Source organism: Nerophis lumbriciformis, linkage group LG07 (genome assembly GCF_033978685.3).
Source record: "Nerophis lumbriciformis linkage group LG07, RoL_Nlum_v2.1, whole genome shotgun sequence".
NCBI lineage: Eukaryota > Metazoa > Chordata > Actinopteri > Syngnathiformes > Syngnathidae > Nerophis > Nerophis lumbriciformis.
In genome coordinates this window covers 5,887,501-5,904,962 of record NC_084554.2, presented here as the reverse complement: position 1 = coordinate 5,904,962, position 17,462 = coordinate 5,887,501, and the positions used below count along the sequence as shown (strand labels likewise).

The following is a 17,462-nucleotide window of genomic DNA, read 5'->3' as shown; positions in this document are numbered from 1 at the left end:
AGTCCCCAAAGTTACGTACGTGACATGCACATAGCGGCACGCACGTACGGGCAAGCGATCAAATGTTTGGAAGCCGCAGCTGCATGCGTACTCACGGTACCGTGTCTGCCTATCCAACTCAAAGTACTCCTGGTAAGAGTTTCTGTTGTCCCAGTTCTCCACAGGCCAATGCTAAAGCTTGACTGTCATCTTCCAGGAATGTAAACAATGAAACACCGGCTGTGTTATCCGGCACAACAGTCAAGGGGTGCATTCTACGGCGGGGGTGCGTTATCCGGCACAACACCTGCCGCAATACACCGCTTCCCACCTACAGCTTTCTTCTTTGCTGTCTCCATTGTTCATTGAACAAATTGCAAAAAGATTCACCAACACAGATGTCCAGAATACTGTGGAATTTTGCGATGAAAACAGACGACTTAATAGCTGGCCACCATGCTGTCCCAAAATGTTTCCACAACCCGTGACGTCACGCGCAGGCGTCATCATACTGAGACGTTTTCAGCAGGATATTTCGCGCAAACTTTAAAATTGCACTTTAGTAAGCTAACCCGGCCGTATTGGCATGTGTTGCAATGTTAAGATTTCATCATTGATATATAAACTATCAGACTGCGTGGTCGGTAGTAGTGGGTTTCAGTAGGCCTTTAATTTCCATATCTGCTCACTTGTGAAGTGAATTAGTGAATTATATTTATATAGCGCTTTTTCTCAAGTGACTCAAAGCGCTTTACATTGTGAAACCCAATATCTAAGTTACATTTAAACCAGTGTGGGTGGCACTGGGAGCAGGTGGGTAAAGTGTCTTGCCCAAGGACACAACGGCAGTGACTAGGATGGCGGAAGCGGGGATCGAACCTGCAACCTTCAAGTTGCTGGCACGGCCGCTCTACCAACCGAGCTATACCACCCCTTGTAGCCTTTAGGCTAAAATAAGGTTACCTCTTATGTCAACCAGGACTGCAGAATTGTTGATTGATGACTGTGGCGTTCTTAGTGTCATAGTGTGTGTAGCTAGTATGTTCCAATAGCAGCAGAAGTGCACTTTTTGGAGAGCTGTGTTATTTTCAGTTTTTTGCCCAAGGCACTGATTTTATTTAACACTATATTATTATTTAAAGTTAAAGTTAAAGTTAAAGTACCAATGATTGTCACACACACACTAGGTGTGGCGAAATTATTCTATGCATTTGACCCATCACCCTTGATCACCCCCTGGGAGGTGAGGGGAGCAGTGGGCAGCAGCGGTGGCTGCGCCCGGGAATCATTTTGGTGATTTAACCCCCAATTCCAACCCTTGATGCTGAGTGCCAAGCAGGGAGGTAATGGGTCCCATTTTTATAGTCTTTGGTATGACTCGGCCGGGATTTGAACTCCCAACCTACCGATCTCAGGACGGACACTCTAACCACTAGGCCACCTATAGTGATCACAGAGACGGGTTGTTTTTGTGTTACTGTATATACAGTCAATATTTATTTATTTTATTTTGTTTTTTTAGAGGGGGTAACAACAGTCAATATTTATTTATTTTTTTATTTTTTTATTATAAAATAAAAGTGAGCTTTTGTTAAACCAAATATTGTGTGTTTTTCCACATACAACAACCTATCTGGATTCGATAAGAGAATCGATAAGGAATCGGTTCGATAAGAGGATTGGATAATGGGCTCGAACTGGATCATTTCTTATCAAACATCATCCCTACCGACTCCGAACCCTGGTTGGCCAAACTCTCTCTCTACACGACTCTGGAAAGGAGCACACATCAGTGACGCCAGTAAATACACAACATTGTTACTATGTCTTACATTGTTGTGTTCATATATGTTTATATTGTTCACAAAATTAAAGTTAAAATCAATGAATGATCTTGAAAACTTCCCCTGTATTTCCTGGGTGGTGTGATCAATACCAACATGTACAGTAACGCCCACAAACACTTGCACTTTGTCAGCAAAGTTCTTGTAAAGAAAAAAAAGAAAAGAAAAGAAGAATGTTGCTGAGCTAATGCCCCGCCTATCCTCCCCCGAGCCACTAATCACTTCACCTGGGACACAAAGGACAAGACAAAAAGTGATAGACAGCTTTAAGGACTTCAACACAAAATGTATGCATCCTTTCTAACGGCCACTGGGGGGCAGTAGAGGTAACTATTCCAGCAAGGTTTTACAAGGTCTGACTCAAATTGCCTTCCTGGTTTGTGTGACTACACTCTGGCAACCTATGTTGTCTGATATTGTTCTCAAACATACATTTTGCTACTGTAATGGCACGCTGGAAAAGGTTGACATAGTCCCTAACCTACCTGAGATGTAACAGGTAACTCAGTAATATTCATAGCGGCAGATCCTATCATGCTGAAATGTACCATCTTTATCTCTCATGATGGTCACTGCGGTTAAACGGCTTGGATCAAGCGTCCAGTCAATGTTTGGCTTTACCGTGTCTAATTTCACATGTCACTTTCCTTTTCTTGGATGCTTTGCCACCAGAAGATTCAGCCTCATGCTTTTTCCCCTCCTCCCACTTTTAGTACTTTGGCCACAGCGAGTCAATCACATGAATTGCTTCAGCTTTGGTTTTTACTTCCTGATCCAACCCTGGCTTGGAATTTAACCCTGGCTTGGACTCTAACCCATGCAAGGCAGAACTGCCAGATATGACTGACTATCACAAACAGAAATAAAACTATAAAATGGGTGAAGTCAGCACAAAGTGTCAGATGGACAGAACAACTGTGCCAAGAGCCAAGGTCAAAGATTTTCTTCTGCTTGGAGACGGCACCATATGTAACATACACACACCTTGATGAGTTACCCACTAGATTTCTAAAGTCTGTGCTGAGCAGTTTGTCACCACAATTCCTTCATCTAGTTAACGTCTCACTTCAGACTGGAACATTTCCAAAGGCCTTAAAGGGGCTGTTTGCAACATTTATACAGATGTCTCGTGGGCGCTAACTTTCCAATTTATTTCACACAGCATATCCCTCCTTCTTTCAGCTTCTAGACCGTAATGATGTAACTACATACGTACGTAACACTTGGATAGGTTAGTTCATCTGCCTCACAATACGAAGGTCCTGAGTAGTCCTGAGTTCAATCCCAGGCTCGGGATCTTTCTGTGTGGAGTTTGCATGCTGCGTGGGTTCCCTCCGGGTACTCCGGCTTCCTCCCACCTCCAAAGACATGCACCTGGGGATAGGTTGATTGGCAACACTAAATGGGCCCTAGTGTGTGAATGTGAGTGTGAATGTTGTCTGTCTATTTGTGTTGGCCCTGTGATGAGGTGGCGACTTGTCCAGGGTGTACCCCGCCTTCCGCCCGAATGCAGCTGAGATAGGCTCCAGCGACCCCGCGCGACCCCAAAAGGGACACGCGGTAGAAAATGGATGGCTGGCTGGATGGATAGTCAGCGTTAGCTGTCATTGAATGTAAATCCTATCCTAACAATAGCATGATTGCAAATTGTTTGTTGCCTCTCTTGGACTGCATTTGTACGTGTGCACGCGTTCTCTGCACGTACGTGTTGACCAGACAGGGTGAGTGACCGCCGTAAATAACAATCATTTTGTACAGACTAGTAAACATTTTTATTATAAAGGTACAAGCGGTAGAAAATGGATGGATCGATGGAACCTTATAATGGTAAAAGTAATAGTCTTTATGCCACAGTATTGAACAACAATCTGCCCATATCAAACCTGCCAATTTTGGGCAAAGTCCTGAAAAAAAGGTTTCTCTCAAAAGCTGGTGATGTGCAATACCACTGATTGTAATTCAGATCTGATACCGAGTAAAATCCAGGCTGGTATCGGCAATACGGGTCCGATACTGATACTTTACGCAAATATACTTAATGGGTCTGGTAATGTTTAAAAAGTAGTGCATTTTAAGTGTTGCTGATCTTGGGGAATCATCTTCAAACGATATAAAGTCCGAGGGCGAAACAAATAGTGGTGATATTCTGCACTAAATGCATGATCTTGTCTATAGTCAACTCTGTATGAAGTGTCTTCAAATAGTCTACATAAAAGGAAACATACACTTGCTGTTTTATAATACTGACTGACTCATTTTAGTTGCCGGTAATTTTCTTAAAGGGGAACATTATCACCAGACCTATGTAAGCGTCAATATATACCTTGATGTTGCAGAAAAAAGACCATATATTTTTTTAACCGATTTCCAAACTCTAAATGGGTGAATTTTGGCGAAATAAACGCCTTTGTAATATTCGCTCTCAGAGCGATGACGTCACAACGTGACGTCGCATCGGGAAGCAATCCGCCATTTTCTCAAACACCGAGTCAAATCAGCTCTGTTATTTTCCGTTTTTTCGACTGAGACATCATGCCTCGTCGGTGTGTTGTCGGAGGGTGTAACAACACGAACAGGGATGGATTCAAGTCGCACCAGTGGCCCAAAGATGCGAAAGTGGCAAGAAATTGGACGTTTGTTCCGCACACTTGACCGACGAAAGCTATGCTACGACAGAGATGGCAAGAATGTGTGGATATCCTGCGACACTCAAAGCAGATGCATTTCCAACGATAAAGCCAAAGAAATCTGCCGCCAGACCCCCATTGAATCTGCCGGAGTGTGTGAGCAATTCAGGGACAAAGGACCTCGCTAGCACGGCAAGCAATGGCGGCAGTTTGTTCCCGCAGACGAGCGAGCTAAACCCCCTGGATGTCTTGGCTCACACCGTCCCGAAGATGATCAAGAGAAGAATATCGACCCTAGCTTCCCTGGCCTGCTGATATGAGGGTATGTCTACAGAATATATTAATTGATGAAAATTGGGCTGTCTGCACTCTCAAAGTGCATGTTGTTGCCAAATGTATTTCATATGCTGTAAACCTAGTTCATAGTTGTTAGTTTCCTTTAATGCCAAACAAACACATACCAATCGTTGGTTAGAAGGCGATCGCCGAATTCGTCCTCGCTTTCTCCCGTGTCGCTGGCTGTCGTGTCGTTTTCGTCGGTTTCGCTTGCATACGGTTCAAACCGATATGGCTCAATAGCTTCAGTTTCTTCTTCAATTTCGTTTTCGCTACCTGCCTCAACACTACAACCATCCGTTTCAATACATGCGTAATCTGTTGAATCGCTTAAGCCGCTGAAATCCGAGTCTGAATCCGAGCTAATGTCGCTATAGCTTGCTGTTCTATTCGCCATGTTTGTTTGAGTTGGCTTCACTATGTGACGTCACAGGAAAATGGACGGGTGTTTATAACGATGGTTAAAATCAGGCACTTTGAAGCTTTTTTTAGGGATATTGCGTGATGGGTAAAATTTTGAAAAAAACTTCAAAAAACAAAATAAGCCACTGGGAACTGATTTTTAATGGTTTTAACCCTTCTGAAATTGTGATAATGTTCCCCTTTAAACTTAATGTTTAATTAGTGGAGCCCTCAGATGTAAAGACATTGGTGCATCTAATGGTTTCTTCTCTAAATGCTTGTGAGTGTCAAATGAAGTGAGGTCAGTAACGTCTTGCTGATGATAAATGCTTTCAATCTTTAAAAACAATATTTTTATTAAGAGTGTAAAAATCCATACCATCCCATTTGAAATATCTTTTTTAATGGTCGCTTTTATATTTATACCTTTCTGCACCGATTCAGGCAAGTAAACAGTAGCCTAATGGGACTCTAGACCAGGGCTAGCCAACCCGTGGCTCGCGAGCCTCATGCGGCTCTTTGGCTGGTTTCTTGCGGCTCTTAACTCTATTAGAAAAAATTAAAATTAAAAAAAAAAATTACAAATTTAAAAATACAAACCCCGTTTCCATATGAGTTGGGAAATTGTGTAAATATAAACGGAATACAATGATTTGCAAATCCTTTTCAACCCATATTCAATTGAATGCACTACAAAGACAACATATTTGATGTTCAAACTCATAAACTTTATTTTTTTTGCAAATAAAGATTAACTTAGAATTTCATGGCTGCAACACGTGCCAAAGTAGTTGGGAAAGGGCATGTTCACCACTGTGTTACATGGCCTTTCCTTTTAACAACACTCAGTAAACGTTTGGGAGCTGAGGAGACACATTTTTTTAAGCTTCTCAGGTGGAATTCTTTCCCATTCTTGCTTGATGTACAGCTTAAGTTGTTCAACAGTCCGGGGGTCTCCGTTGTGCTATTTTAGGCTTCATAATGCACCACACATTTTTAATGGGAGACAGGTCTGGACTACAGGCAGGCCAGTCTAGTACCTGCACTCTTTTACTATGAAGCCACGTTGATGTAACACGTGGCTTGGCATTGTCTTGCTGAAATAAGCAGGGGCGTCCATGGTAACGTTGCTTGGATGGCAACATATGTTGCTCCAAAACCTGTATGTACCTTTCAGCATTAATGGCGCCTTCACAGATGTGTAAGTTACCCATGTCTTGGGCACTAATACACCCCCATACCATCACAGATGCTGGCTTTTCAACTTTGCGCCTATAACAATCCGGATGGTTCTTTTCCTCTTTGGTCCGGAGGACACGACGTCCACAGTTTCCAAAAACAATTTGAAATGTGGACTCGTCAGACCGCAGAACACTTTTCCACTTTGTATCAGTCCATCTTAGATGAGCTCAGGCCCAGGGAAGCCGAGGGCGTTTCTGGGTGTTGTTGATAAACGCTTTTCGCCTTGCATAGGAGAGTTTTAACTTGCACTTACAGATGTAGCAACCAACTGTAATTACTGACAGTGGGTTTCTGAAATGTTCCTGAGCCCATGTGGTGATATCCTTTACAGATGTCGCTTGTTGATGAAGTACAGCCTGAGGGATCGAAGGTCACAGGCTTAGCTGCTTACGTGTAGTGATTTCTCCAGATTATCTGAACCCTTTGATGATATTACGGACCGTAGATGGTGAAATCCCTAAATTCCTTGCAATAGCTGGTTGAGAAAGGTTTTTCTTAAACTGTTCAACAATTTGCTCACGCATTTGTTGACAAAGTGGTGACCCTCGCGCCATCCTTGTTTGTGAATGACTGAGCATTTCATGGAGTCTACTTTTATACTCAATCATGGCACCCACCTGTTCCCAATTTGCCTGTTCACCTGTGGGATGTTCCAAATAAGTGTTTGATGAGCATTCCTCAACTTTATCAGTATTTATTGACACCTTTCCCAACTTCTTTGTCACGTGTTGCTGGCATCAAATTCTAAAGTTAATGATTATTTGCAAAAAAAAAAAAGTTTATCAGTGTTGTCTTTGTAGCATATTCAACTGAATATGGGTTGAAAATGATTTGCAAATCATTGTATTCCGTTTATATTTACATCTAACACAATTTCCCAACTCGTATGGAAACGGGGTTTGTATATACATAACATTTTTTTTAAAATCTATTAGTGCCCACGAGGTGTAGATGCGACAAACTTTTTGATGTCGGAGGCCCACGTTGCTGTGTTACTGTACTGTAGTATATCTACTGTCCCTGGCGTTTGCCGGGACGAAAAACACTACATTTCCCAAAATGCAGCGCGACCGAGACACACGGCCGCTTCATTGACTTCCGCTCAGCACAAAGAGGGCGTTTTCTCAAAATCCAGCTTGTAAAACACCGTGGCGTTCAACACGCGGCCTCTTCTAGCGGCCGTGATCGTGTTCATCACGAAAAAAAAAGGAAATACTTGGATTACAATACTCGGATTACTTTTTTTGCTCGGCTTAAGCCGGTTAGAGTTGCACATAAGAAGAAGAAGAAGAAGAAGCCGAAGCCGGTTTGAGTGAGGTCAAAGGTGCATGTGCGTGAGATCACAGTAGTAAACCATTTGTGACAAGTTCACTCTCAAAACGGCAGGGAAAAAAAGCACAACAAAAGGAAAATAAGAAGAACACAGGGAATTTTAACAGAGTGGGAGAGTTTATATTTTTTTTGTTGAACGTAATGGCAAGCCATTCTGCCTTATACGTCAGGCGTCATTAGCGCATTTCAAAGCTTCAAATCTTCAGCGTCACTTTAGCTTACTCTATGCCAGAGATGTCCAAAGTGCGGCCCGGGGGCCATTTGCGGCCCGCAGCTAATCGTTTACCGGCCCCCCACACATTCTGCAAAAATTGCAAAATTGATAGTATTGCAAAAATAAAAAAAAACATTTTAAAAAAGTGGAATGAGGTGAAATCTAACTACAAAAAGTTGCAATGTTGACACAAAAGCTGCCATGCTTGCCATTGCTCAAAAAAAAAAAAAAAAAAAAAAAAAAAATCTATGTTACAATGAATTATTACTTAAAAACATTTACTTTAAATGTTTTATGTGGAAAAAATATTGCATATATTGTGTGGAGACCAAGCAGAAGAACGAGACCGTAGTCGAAGAGCGCAGGGGAGACACTTCTCCAGGGCCGATGTATTCTCGGGGCAACACCCTTCACCTTACCCGGCAGTGGGTCTCCACAGCGGACGACTTTAGGGTGAATGATGAGTCCAGCGATTAGTTGCAACTTTTGCTTTACTGATTGCTTGCACACAGCCAATCCAACACAAAACCAACTAGTCCCTCCCCGCACTCAGCTACCGCTCCCTCTTTTCTCACGCCCACACACTCACTGACGTCACTCACCTCACATGCTCACCTATTAAAGGGCCACACACACACATACTCTACTCTCATAACACACAGTACAGTTAGTAGAACAACTGTGTTTTCATTACTGTGTATTTGATAGGTGCCATTGCCCCGGAATTGTATTGCATTGTACTTTCAAGTACAACAATGAGTAGATGAGTGTTATGTGTGAGTATGTGTGTAAATAAATGAACACTGAAATTCAAGTATTTCTTTTATTTATATACATAATAAAATAAATACATATATATATATAGCTAGAATTCACTGAAATTCAAGTATTTCATACATATATATATGTATATATATATATATATATATGAAATACTCAAGTTGGTGAATTCTAGCTGTAAATATGCTCCTCTCCTCTTAACCACGCCCCCAACCACGCCCCCCACCCCACCACCGACCATGCCACCCACCCCCCACCTCCCGAAATCGGAGGTCTCAAGGTTGGCAAGTATGTGTGTGTGAGACAGTGCACACAATGTTAATTGTTGAAAATAAGTGGCCTGTGGTCTTAGTACTGTAGGAGTCATGTTGGTGTGTGACATTTACAATAAATCTGGCTGAGCAGAGGTTTGTGTGTGTGTGTGTGTGTGTGTGTGTGTGTGTGTGTGTGTGTGTGTGTGTGTGTGTGTGTGTGTGTGTGTGCGCGCGTGAGGAAGGGATGGGGTGATGTTCATGTGTGCTCATGTGTAGGATGTGGCTCTTTGCAGTAACATAGTAAAAAAAACTGGCTCTTAGTCTCTGACTGGTTGGCCAACCCTGCTCTACATCATCAATTAAGCGGGGGTGTATATTGTAGCGTCCCGGAGGAGTTAGTGCTGCAAGGGGTTCTGGGTATTTGTTCTGTTGTGTTTATGTTGTGTTACGGTGCGAATGTTCTCCCGAAAGTTTGTCATTCTTGTTTGGTGTGGGTTCACAGTGTGGCGCATATTTGTAACAGTGTTAAAGTTGTTTGTACGGCCACCCTCAGTGTGACCTCCATGTTGACCAAGTATGAATTGCATTCACTTAAGTGTGTGTAAAAGCCGCAAATATTGTGTGACTTGGCCGGCACGCTGTTTGTTTGGAGGAACAGCGGACGTGAAGACAGGATGTAGAGGACGCTAAAGGCAGTGCCTTTAAGGCACGCCCCCAATATTGTTGTCCGGGTGGAAATCGGGAGAAATTCGGGAGAATGGTTGTCCCGGGAGATTTACGGGAGGGGCACTGAAATTCGGGAGTCTCCCGGGAAAACCGGGAAGGTTGGCAAGTATGGGTTAGGGTCAGGGTTAGAGGGTTAGGGTTATAATAAGGCCATGCCGAACAAGGCATTAATAAGTACTTAATAATGACTAGTTAAGGGCCAATATGTTACTAATTTGCATGTTAATAAGCAACTAATTAATGGTGAATATGTTCCCCATACTAAAGTGTTACCATGTTTTTTGTACTGGTGCATAAAATGAAGCGTGCATGAACATCACCTTGTTCAAAGAACAAAACCAACACAGTGCATAAACTCACAACAAATTACACACCTGCAAATCAGTCAGCTGTTGCCGTATCCGTAATACGCCGATAGGGAGAAGTTTGTATTTACACGATGAGTCGGGTGTGTCTTGACCTCCGCCGAACCCCTGAGGCCGACTCACCGAACCCCTAGGGTTCCATGGAACCCAGGTTAAGAACCACTGGTTTAGTGATTGACAATAAGATAACAAGAAATGTGTTTTTTAAATATATGGCCACTCCTCCACCTTTTCCAGGACGATGGCATGGGAAGACATTATATGCATTAATAGCAACGTCCTTGTCAGAGACTGCTTTACTTAGCCACCTTAAGATAAGATAAGGAAGTCTGCATTTTCTTGCTGGAATCCAGATTTTGACTAAGTCTAATTTTGGCAGGAGACTCCTATTATTGAAATGGAGGCCTGACCCGGCTCTAAATTCATCAGCAGTACTGATGTTATTGAAGCTGGGTCCTGGATTTGGTTGCACATTGCCTGATAGCAGAAGTAAAAGCAATATCAAGATTTTCTGTTTCATTTTGTGAGATAACCCAATGAAAACATTCTTTGGCGGAATTTGCGGCCCGCAGCTAATCTTTTAACGGCCCACGACATATTCTACAAATAATATATTAAAAAAACTAAATAGTGGAAAAAAAGAGGTGAAAACAGGTGAAATGTAACAAAGAAAAGTTGCATTGTTGATTCTAATAAAGCTGCCATGCAGGTTGTTTTCTCTTTAAAGCTGTCATTGCTCAAAAATAATAATGAATCAAACTCAATGTTATTATCAATTATTTAAACTATTCAAGGCTCCAATTATACGTCACTTAAAACATTTGACTTCAAAATATTTTTCCGGGAAAATATTGTGTTTGCCTTAAAAACAAAAGGTTTTTGACTAAAATGGCAAAAACAAATAAAAATGAAGACACTGTCACGTACTCGCATGGCTGCTCTAGTTGTGACCCCAAGATGCAGGAGACAGGAGGACGACGTGCAGGTGAGAGTCTTTTAATTCCCACAGGGAGCACAAGGAGGTGCAGCAGGGAAGTGCACAGAAGCATAAGCAGCATACAGCAAACCAGAGTAACCTTTAACAAAACAATCCTTGAGCCCTGACTGGAGGGCGAGGCAGGCATAAATAGAAGACAGCTGGTTAGTTCAAGTTAAAGTAGCAATGATTGTCACACACACACTAGGTGTGGTGAGATTATCCTCTGCATTTGACCCATCACCCTCACCCCATGACCAGGTGTGGCCAGGCTGCCAATCAGCGACAGGTGAGGAGGGAAAAGCGCTCAGGGAGACGAACAGGAAGTGGGACCAAAATAAGAGCGCTGACTCGGAGATAAACACAAACGCAAACAGACCATGTGACACCTGACGTGACAGGTCGTCACAGAAACGAGGGATGGATCTGAAGTTTATCGAGAGACTTAAGTGTTGAAAGTAAAAAAATAAATACATTTTTAAGACATTTTTTAATTGTCATTGCTCAAAAATAATGAATTAAAATCAATGATGTTATGAATTATTGACCTATTTAAGATTGCAATTACGTTTAGTAAAAATTATTATTTAGTGGTTTTGCCATAACAAAACAGGGTTTTGACAAAAAGGGCATAAAATATTAAAAAAAGAATATGATATGGACAGATAAACCTGAAACTGATCTAGGGATTTAAGTGTTGAATGAAAAAATACAAGATGAATAAAAATGAGCTATTTCTACCATTGTTATGAGCGAGAGCCTTCCTGGTCGCCAAGAAAGCAGTGCGAGGCGAGTGGAGAACAAACGGATTTATTGACAGAGATGTGACACAATGTGATATTGATCAAAAGCAGCGGCCATTCAAAGAAAGAAGAAATCCTCGTCATGATGTCAAGACCATGAAACGTGAGCCCCGAATGATTTTCTAGCCACCAACGTTTGATGTTGAAAGTATTTTAACGGCCAAAGAAGAATAGATGGAATAGCGTGAGGAGCAGTGGGATGAAGAACAAAGCACATCTCCATGACGTCCCTCAGCGATGGAGACATCTCTCTGTGTTCCAGTGCACAAAGCATCCTGGAGGAAGAAGATGACTCAGCACATTCCCAACAGAAGCAAGTTGAACATCATCTTCACACAAGAACATTTGGAGGTGCAGACTTACTCAGCCTTCAGCCGCCACCTTCTCGGAGAGCTCCACGCCGCCGTGGCGAGCTGTGGGACAAACGCAAACGGTGAAGGAAGAACATCCAGAAGGTGCCTCGTCACTCACATCAGATCTTTGAGGTGGGACTTGGAAACATGAAGAAGCAGAGTGCTGCTCTTCTACTTCCTGACTAGGATACCTTCTTGATGAGTCAGCACACTTGAGGTCTCATTTGGCTGATCCTCATCATGAGGACTCATGACAAACGTGAGATATGCCACACTTTGTATCGTGTGTGCTCACAGGAGGGTCTTTTATTGTGAAGGAGTGAGCTCAAGTTGGGATTTTCAGGCTAAACTTGTAACAAAGGTCCACATCAGACCTCCATGTGAGTGACGCTTCACCACGGCTTTGTTTCTTGCGGCTCAAAGAAAAGATGTTTTACTTACGAGCTGGATCGTACTGGGCTGAAATGAAAGTGAAACAAGGTGAAATGGACTTTTTCCTCACGTGTTTCTATGTGAGAGTGTGCGCTCTGTCTCTGTGGATCTTTGAGTGTTTGGCTGGAAGGCAACTAAAACATGCAGCCCGGATGAAAGCATCAACTCACGGCCTGGACCGAGAAGAAGAAGAAGAAGAAGAAGAAGAAGACGGAGGACATTGGTGTCCCTCACCTTGTCTGTTTCTGTGACGCCTGACCATGACGATGATGATGGCCGCCAGGACGGCCGCCACAGCGACGACCGCCGCCGTGGCAGCGAGGGCGACGCTCCAGTTGTCTGTGGAGAGCAAAAAAGCACAAGTGGAGTGACAAAGCATGAAGAGGAAACCTTCATGACTACTTTGCATGCAGACGTCAAGCGTTGTCATGGTGACATGGATCAATAATGGTGACAGGTGGACTTGTGATGGGAAACATCTCCAACTAAATGTGTCTTTCTCACCTTCATGGCTTGCGTTGCTCAGGATGCTTCTTCTCTCCAGCTTGGTGACCAGGTCCTCCTTGACGCCAGACAGCTGGAACACACATTCGTACTTGCCCTCCACCTCGGCCGTCACCTCCACTTTCAGCTCCACCGACATCTGGAAGGTTCCGTCGTGGTTGGGGAGCAGCTCTCCGTGCTCCACGTCCTCGAAGATCTGCTCGCCGTCTTTCCTCCAAAACAGGTCGGCTAAGTCGGGGTAGAAACCTGTCGCCATGCAGGTGACTGGAGAGGATGGCGTCTTCTGGAGGAGGAACACCTCTGGAAGCTCTGCACAGGAAGTGATGTCACGTGTGAACAGAAGACAACGTGGGGAGAAGGTGTGGATGGAGGTAAAGATGGAGAGAAGGTGTGGATGGAGGAAATGGAGAGAAGGTGTGGATTGAGGTAATGATGGAAAGAAGGTGTGGATGGAGGTAAAGATGGAGAGAAGGTGTGGGTGGAGGTAAAGATGGAGAGAAGGTGTGGATGGAGGTTAAGATGGAGAGAAGGTGTGGATGGAGGTAAAAATGGAGAGAAGGTGTGGATGGAGGTAAAGATGGAGGGAAGGTGTCGATGGAGGTAAAGATGGAGAGAAGGTGTGGATCAAGGTAAAGATGGAGAGAAGGTGTGGATGGAGGTAAAGATGGAGAGAAGTTGTGGATGGAGGTAAAGATGGAGAGAAGGAGTGGATGGAGGTAAAGATAGAGAGAAGGTGTGGATGGAGGTAAAGATGAGAGAAGGTGTGGATGGAGGTAAAGATGGAGAAGAGGGGTGGATGGAAGTAAAGATGGAGAAAAGGTGTGGACGGAGGTAAAGATGGAGAGACGATGTGGATGGAGGTAAAAAGGGAGAGAAGGTGTTGATGGAAGTAAAGATGGAGAGAAGATGTGGATGGAGATAAAGATGGAGAGAATGTGTGGATGGAATTAAAGATGGAGAGAAGGTGTGGATGCAGGTAAAGATGGAGAGAAAGTGTGGATGGAGGTAAAGATTGAGAAGAGGGGTGGATGGAGGTAAAGATGAAGAGAAAGTGTGGATGGAGATAAAGATGGAGAGAAGGTGTGGATGGAGGTAAAGATAGAGGGAAGGTGTGAATGGAGGTAAAGATGGAGAGAAAGTGTGGATGGAGGTAAAGATAGAGAGAAGGTGTGGATGGAGGTAAAGATGGAGAGAAGGTGTGAATGGAGGTAAAGATGGAGAGAAGGTGTGGATGGAGGTAAAGATGGAGAGAAGGTGTGGATGGAGGTAAAGATAGAGAGAAGGTGTGGATGGAGGTAAAGATGGAGAGAAGGTGTGAATGGAGGTAAAGATGGAGAGAAGGTGTGGATGGAGGTAAAGATGGAGAGAAGGTGTGGATGGAGGTAAAGATGGAAAGACGGTGTGGATGGAGGTAAAGATGGAGAGAAGGTGTAGATGGAGGTAAAGATGGAGAGAAGATGAGAACGGAGGTTAAGATAGAAAGAAGGTGTGGATGGAGGTAAAGATGAAGAGAAGGTGTGGATGGAGGTAAAGATGGAGAGAAGGTGTGGATGGAGGTAAAGATGGAGAGAAGATGAGAACAGAGGTTAAGATAGAGAGAAAGTGTGGATGGAAGTAAAGATGGAGAGAAGGTGTGGATGGAGGTAAAGATGGAGAGAAGGTGTGGATGGAGGTAAAGATGGAAAGGAGGGGTGGATGGAGGTAAAGATGGAGAGAAAGTGTGAATGGAGGTAAAGATGGAGAGAAGGTGTGGATGGAGGTAAAGATGGAAAGACGGTGTGGATGGAGGTAAAGATGGAGAGAAGGTGTAGATGGAGGTAAAGATGGAGAGAAGATGAGAACGGAGGTTAAGATAGAAAGAAGGTGTGGATGGAGGTAAAGATGAAGAGAAGGTGTGGATGGAGGTAAAGATGGAGAGAAGGTGTGAATGGAGGTAAAGATGGAGAGAAGATGAGAACGGAGGTTAAGATGGAGAGAAGGTGTGGATGGAGGTAAAGATGAGAGAAGGTGTGGATGGAGGTAAAGATGGAGAGAAGGTGTGGATGGAAGTAAAGATGGAGAAAAAATTTGTGGATAGAGGTAAAGATGTAGAGAAGGTGTAGATGGAGGTAAAGATGGAGAGAAGATGAGAACGAAGGTTAAGATAGAAATAAGGTGTGGATGGAGGTAAAGATGAGAGCAGGTGTGGATGGAGGTAAAGATGGGGAGAAGGTGTGGATGGAGGTAAAGATGGAGAGAAGGTGTGAAAGGAGGTAAAGATGGAGAGAAGGTGTGAAAGGAGGTAAAGATGGAGAGAAGATGAGAACGGAGGTTAAGATAGAGAGAAGGTGTGGATGGAGGTAAAGATGGAGAGAAGGTGTGGATGGAGGTAAAGATGGAGAGAAGGTGTGGATGGAGGTAAAGATGGAGAGAAGGTGTGAAAGGAGGTAAAGATGGAGAGAAGGTGTGAAAGGAGGTAAAGATGGAGAGAAGATGAGAACGGAGGTTAAGATGGAGAGAAGGTGTGGATGGAGGTAAAGATGGAGAGAAGGTGTGAATGGAGGTAAAGATGGAGAGAAGGTGTGGATGGAGGTAAAGATGGAGAGAAGGTGTGAATGGAGGTAAAGATGGAGAGAAGGTGTGGATGGAGGTAAAGATGGAAAGACGGTGTGGATGGAGGTAAAGATGGAGAGAAGGTGTAGATGGAGGTAAAGATGGAGAGAAGATGAGAACGGAGGTTAAGATAGAAAGAAGGTGTGGATGGAGGTAAAGATGAAGAGAAGGTGTGGATGGAGGTAAAGATGGAGAGAAGATGAGAACAGAGGTTAAGATAGAGAGAAAGTGTGGATGGAAGTAAAGATGGAGAGAAGGTGTGGATGGAGGTAAAGATGGAGAGAAGGTGTGAATGGAGGTAAAGATGGAGAGAAGATGAGAACGGAGGTTAAGATGGAGAGAAGGTGTGGATGGAGGTAAAGATGAGAGAAGGTGTGGATGGAGGTAAAGATGGAGAGAAGGTGTGGATGGAAGTAAAGATGGAGAAAAAATTTGTGGATAGAGGTAAAGATGTAGAGAAGGTGTGAATGGAGGTAAAGATGGAGAGAAGGTGTGGATGGAGGTAAAGATGGAGAGAAGGTGTGGATGGAGGTAAAGATAGAGAGAAGGTGTGGATGGAGGTAAAGATGGAGAGAAGGTGTGAATGGAGGTAAAGATGGAGAGAAGGTGTGGATGGAGGTAAAGATGGAGAGAAGGTGTGGATGGAGGTAAAGATGGAAAGACAGTGTGGATGGAGGTAAAGATGGAGAGAAGGTGTAGATGGAGGTAAAGATGGAGAGAAGATGAGAACGGAGGTTAAGATAGAAAGAAGGTGTGGATGGAGGTAAAGATGAAGAGAAGGTGTGGATGGAGGTAAAGATGGAGAGAAGGTGTGGATGGAGGTAAAGATGGAGAGAAGATGAGAACAGAGGTTAAGATAGAGAGAAAGTGTGGATGGAAGTAAAGATGGAGAGAAGGTGTGGATGGAGGTAAAGATGGAGAGAAGGTGTGGATGGAGGTAAAGATGGAAAGGAGGGGTGGATGGAGGTAAAGAAGGAGAGAAGGTGTGGATGGAGGTAAAGATGGAAAGAAGTTGTGGATGGAGGTAAAGATAGAGGGAAGGTGTGAATGGAGGTAAAGATGGAGAGAAAGTGTGGATGGAGGTAAAGATGGAGAGAAGGTGTGAATGGAGGTAAAGATGGAGAGAAGGTGTGGATGGAGGTAAAGATGGAGAGAAGGTGTGAATGGAGGTAAAGATGGAGAGAAGGTGTGGATGGAGGTAAAGATGGAAAGACGGTGTGGATGGAGGTAAAGATGGAGAGAAGGTGTAGATGGAGGTAAAGATGGAGAGAAGATGAGAACGGAGGTTAAGATAGAAAGAAGGTGTGGATGGAGGTAAAGATGAAGAGAAGGTGTGGATGGAGGTAAAGATGGAGAGAAGATGAGAACAGAGGTTAAGATAGAGAGAAAGTGTGGATGGAAGTAAAGATGGAGAGAAGGTGTGGATGGAGGTAAAGATGGAGAGAAGGTGTGAATGGAGGTAAAGATGGAGAGAAGATGAGAACGGAGGTTAAGATGGAGAGAAGGTGTGGATGGAGGTAAAGATGAGAGAAGGTGTGGATGGAGGTAAAGATGGAGAGAAGGTGTGGATGGAAGTAAAGATGGAGAAAAATTTGTGGATAGAGGTAAAGATGTAGAGAAGGTGTAGATGGAGGTAAAGATGGAGAGAAGATGAGAACGAAGGTTAAGATAGAAATAAGGTGTGGATGGAGGTAAAGATGA

The 17,462-nt window shown here is 43.6% G+C and overlaps 2 protein-coding genes across 2 annotated transcripts in view; both read right to left on the bottom strand.

The window, feature by feature from the left end:
• Nucleotides 1-17,462, bottom strand: part of LOC133609869 (retinal-specific phospholipid-transporting ATPase ABCA4-like) — a 600,088-nt gene that overhangs the window by 251,462 nt on the left and 331,164 nt on the right. The window lies entirely within an intron of this gene.
• Nucleotides 12,244-17,462, bottom strand: part of LOC133623080 (class I histocompatibility antigen, F10 alpha chain-like) — a 17,717-nt gene continuing 12,498 nt past the window's right edge. Inside the window, exons 5-6 of the mRNA XM_072913556.1 lie at nucleotides 13,170-13,478; nucleotides 12,244-12,293 (exon numbers count right to left, since the gene is read on the bottom strand). Of these exons, the coding sequence (XP_072769657.1) occupies nucleotides 12,244-12,293; nucleotides 13,170-13,478 (359 nt within the window). The remainder of the gene's footprint in view (nucleotides 12,294-13,169; nucleotides 13,479-17,462) is intronic.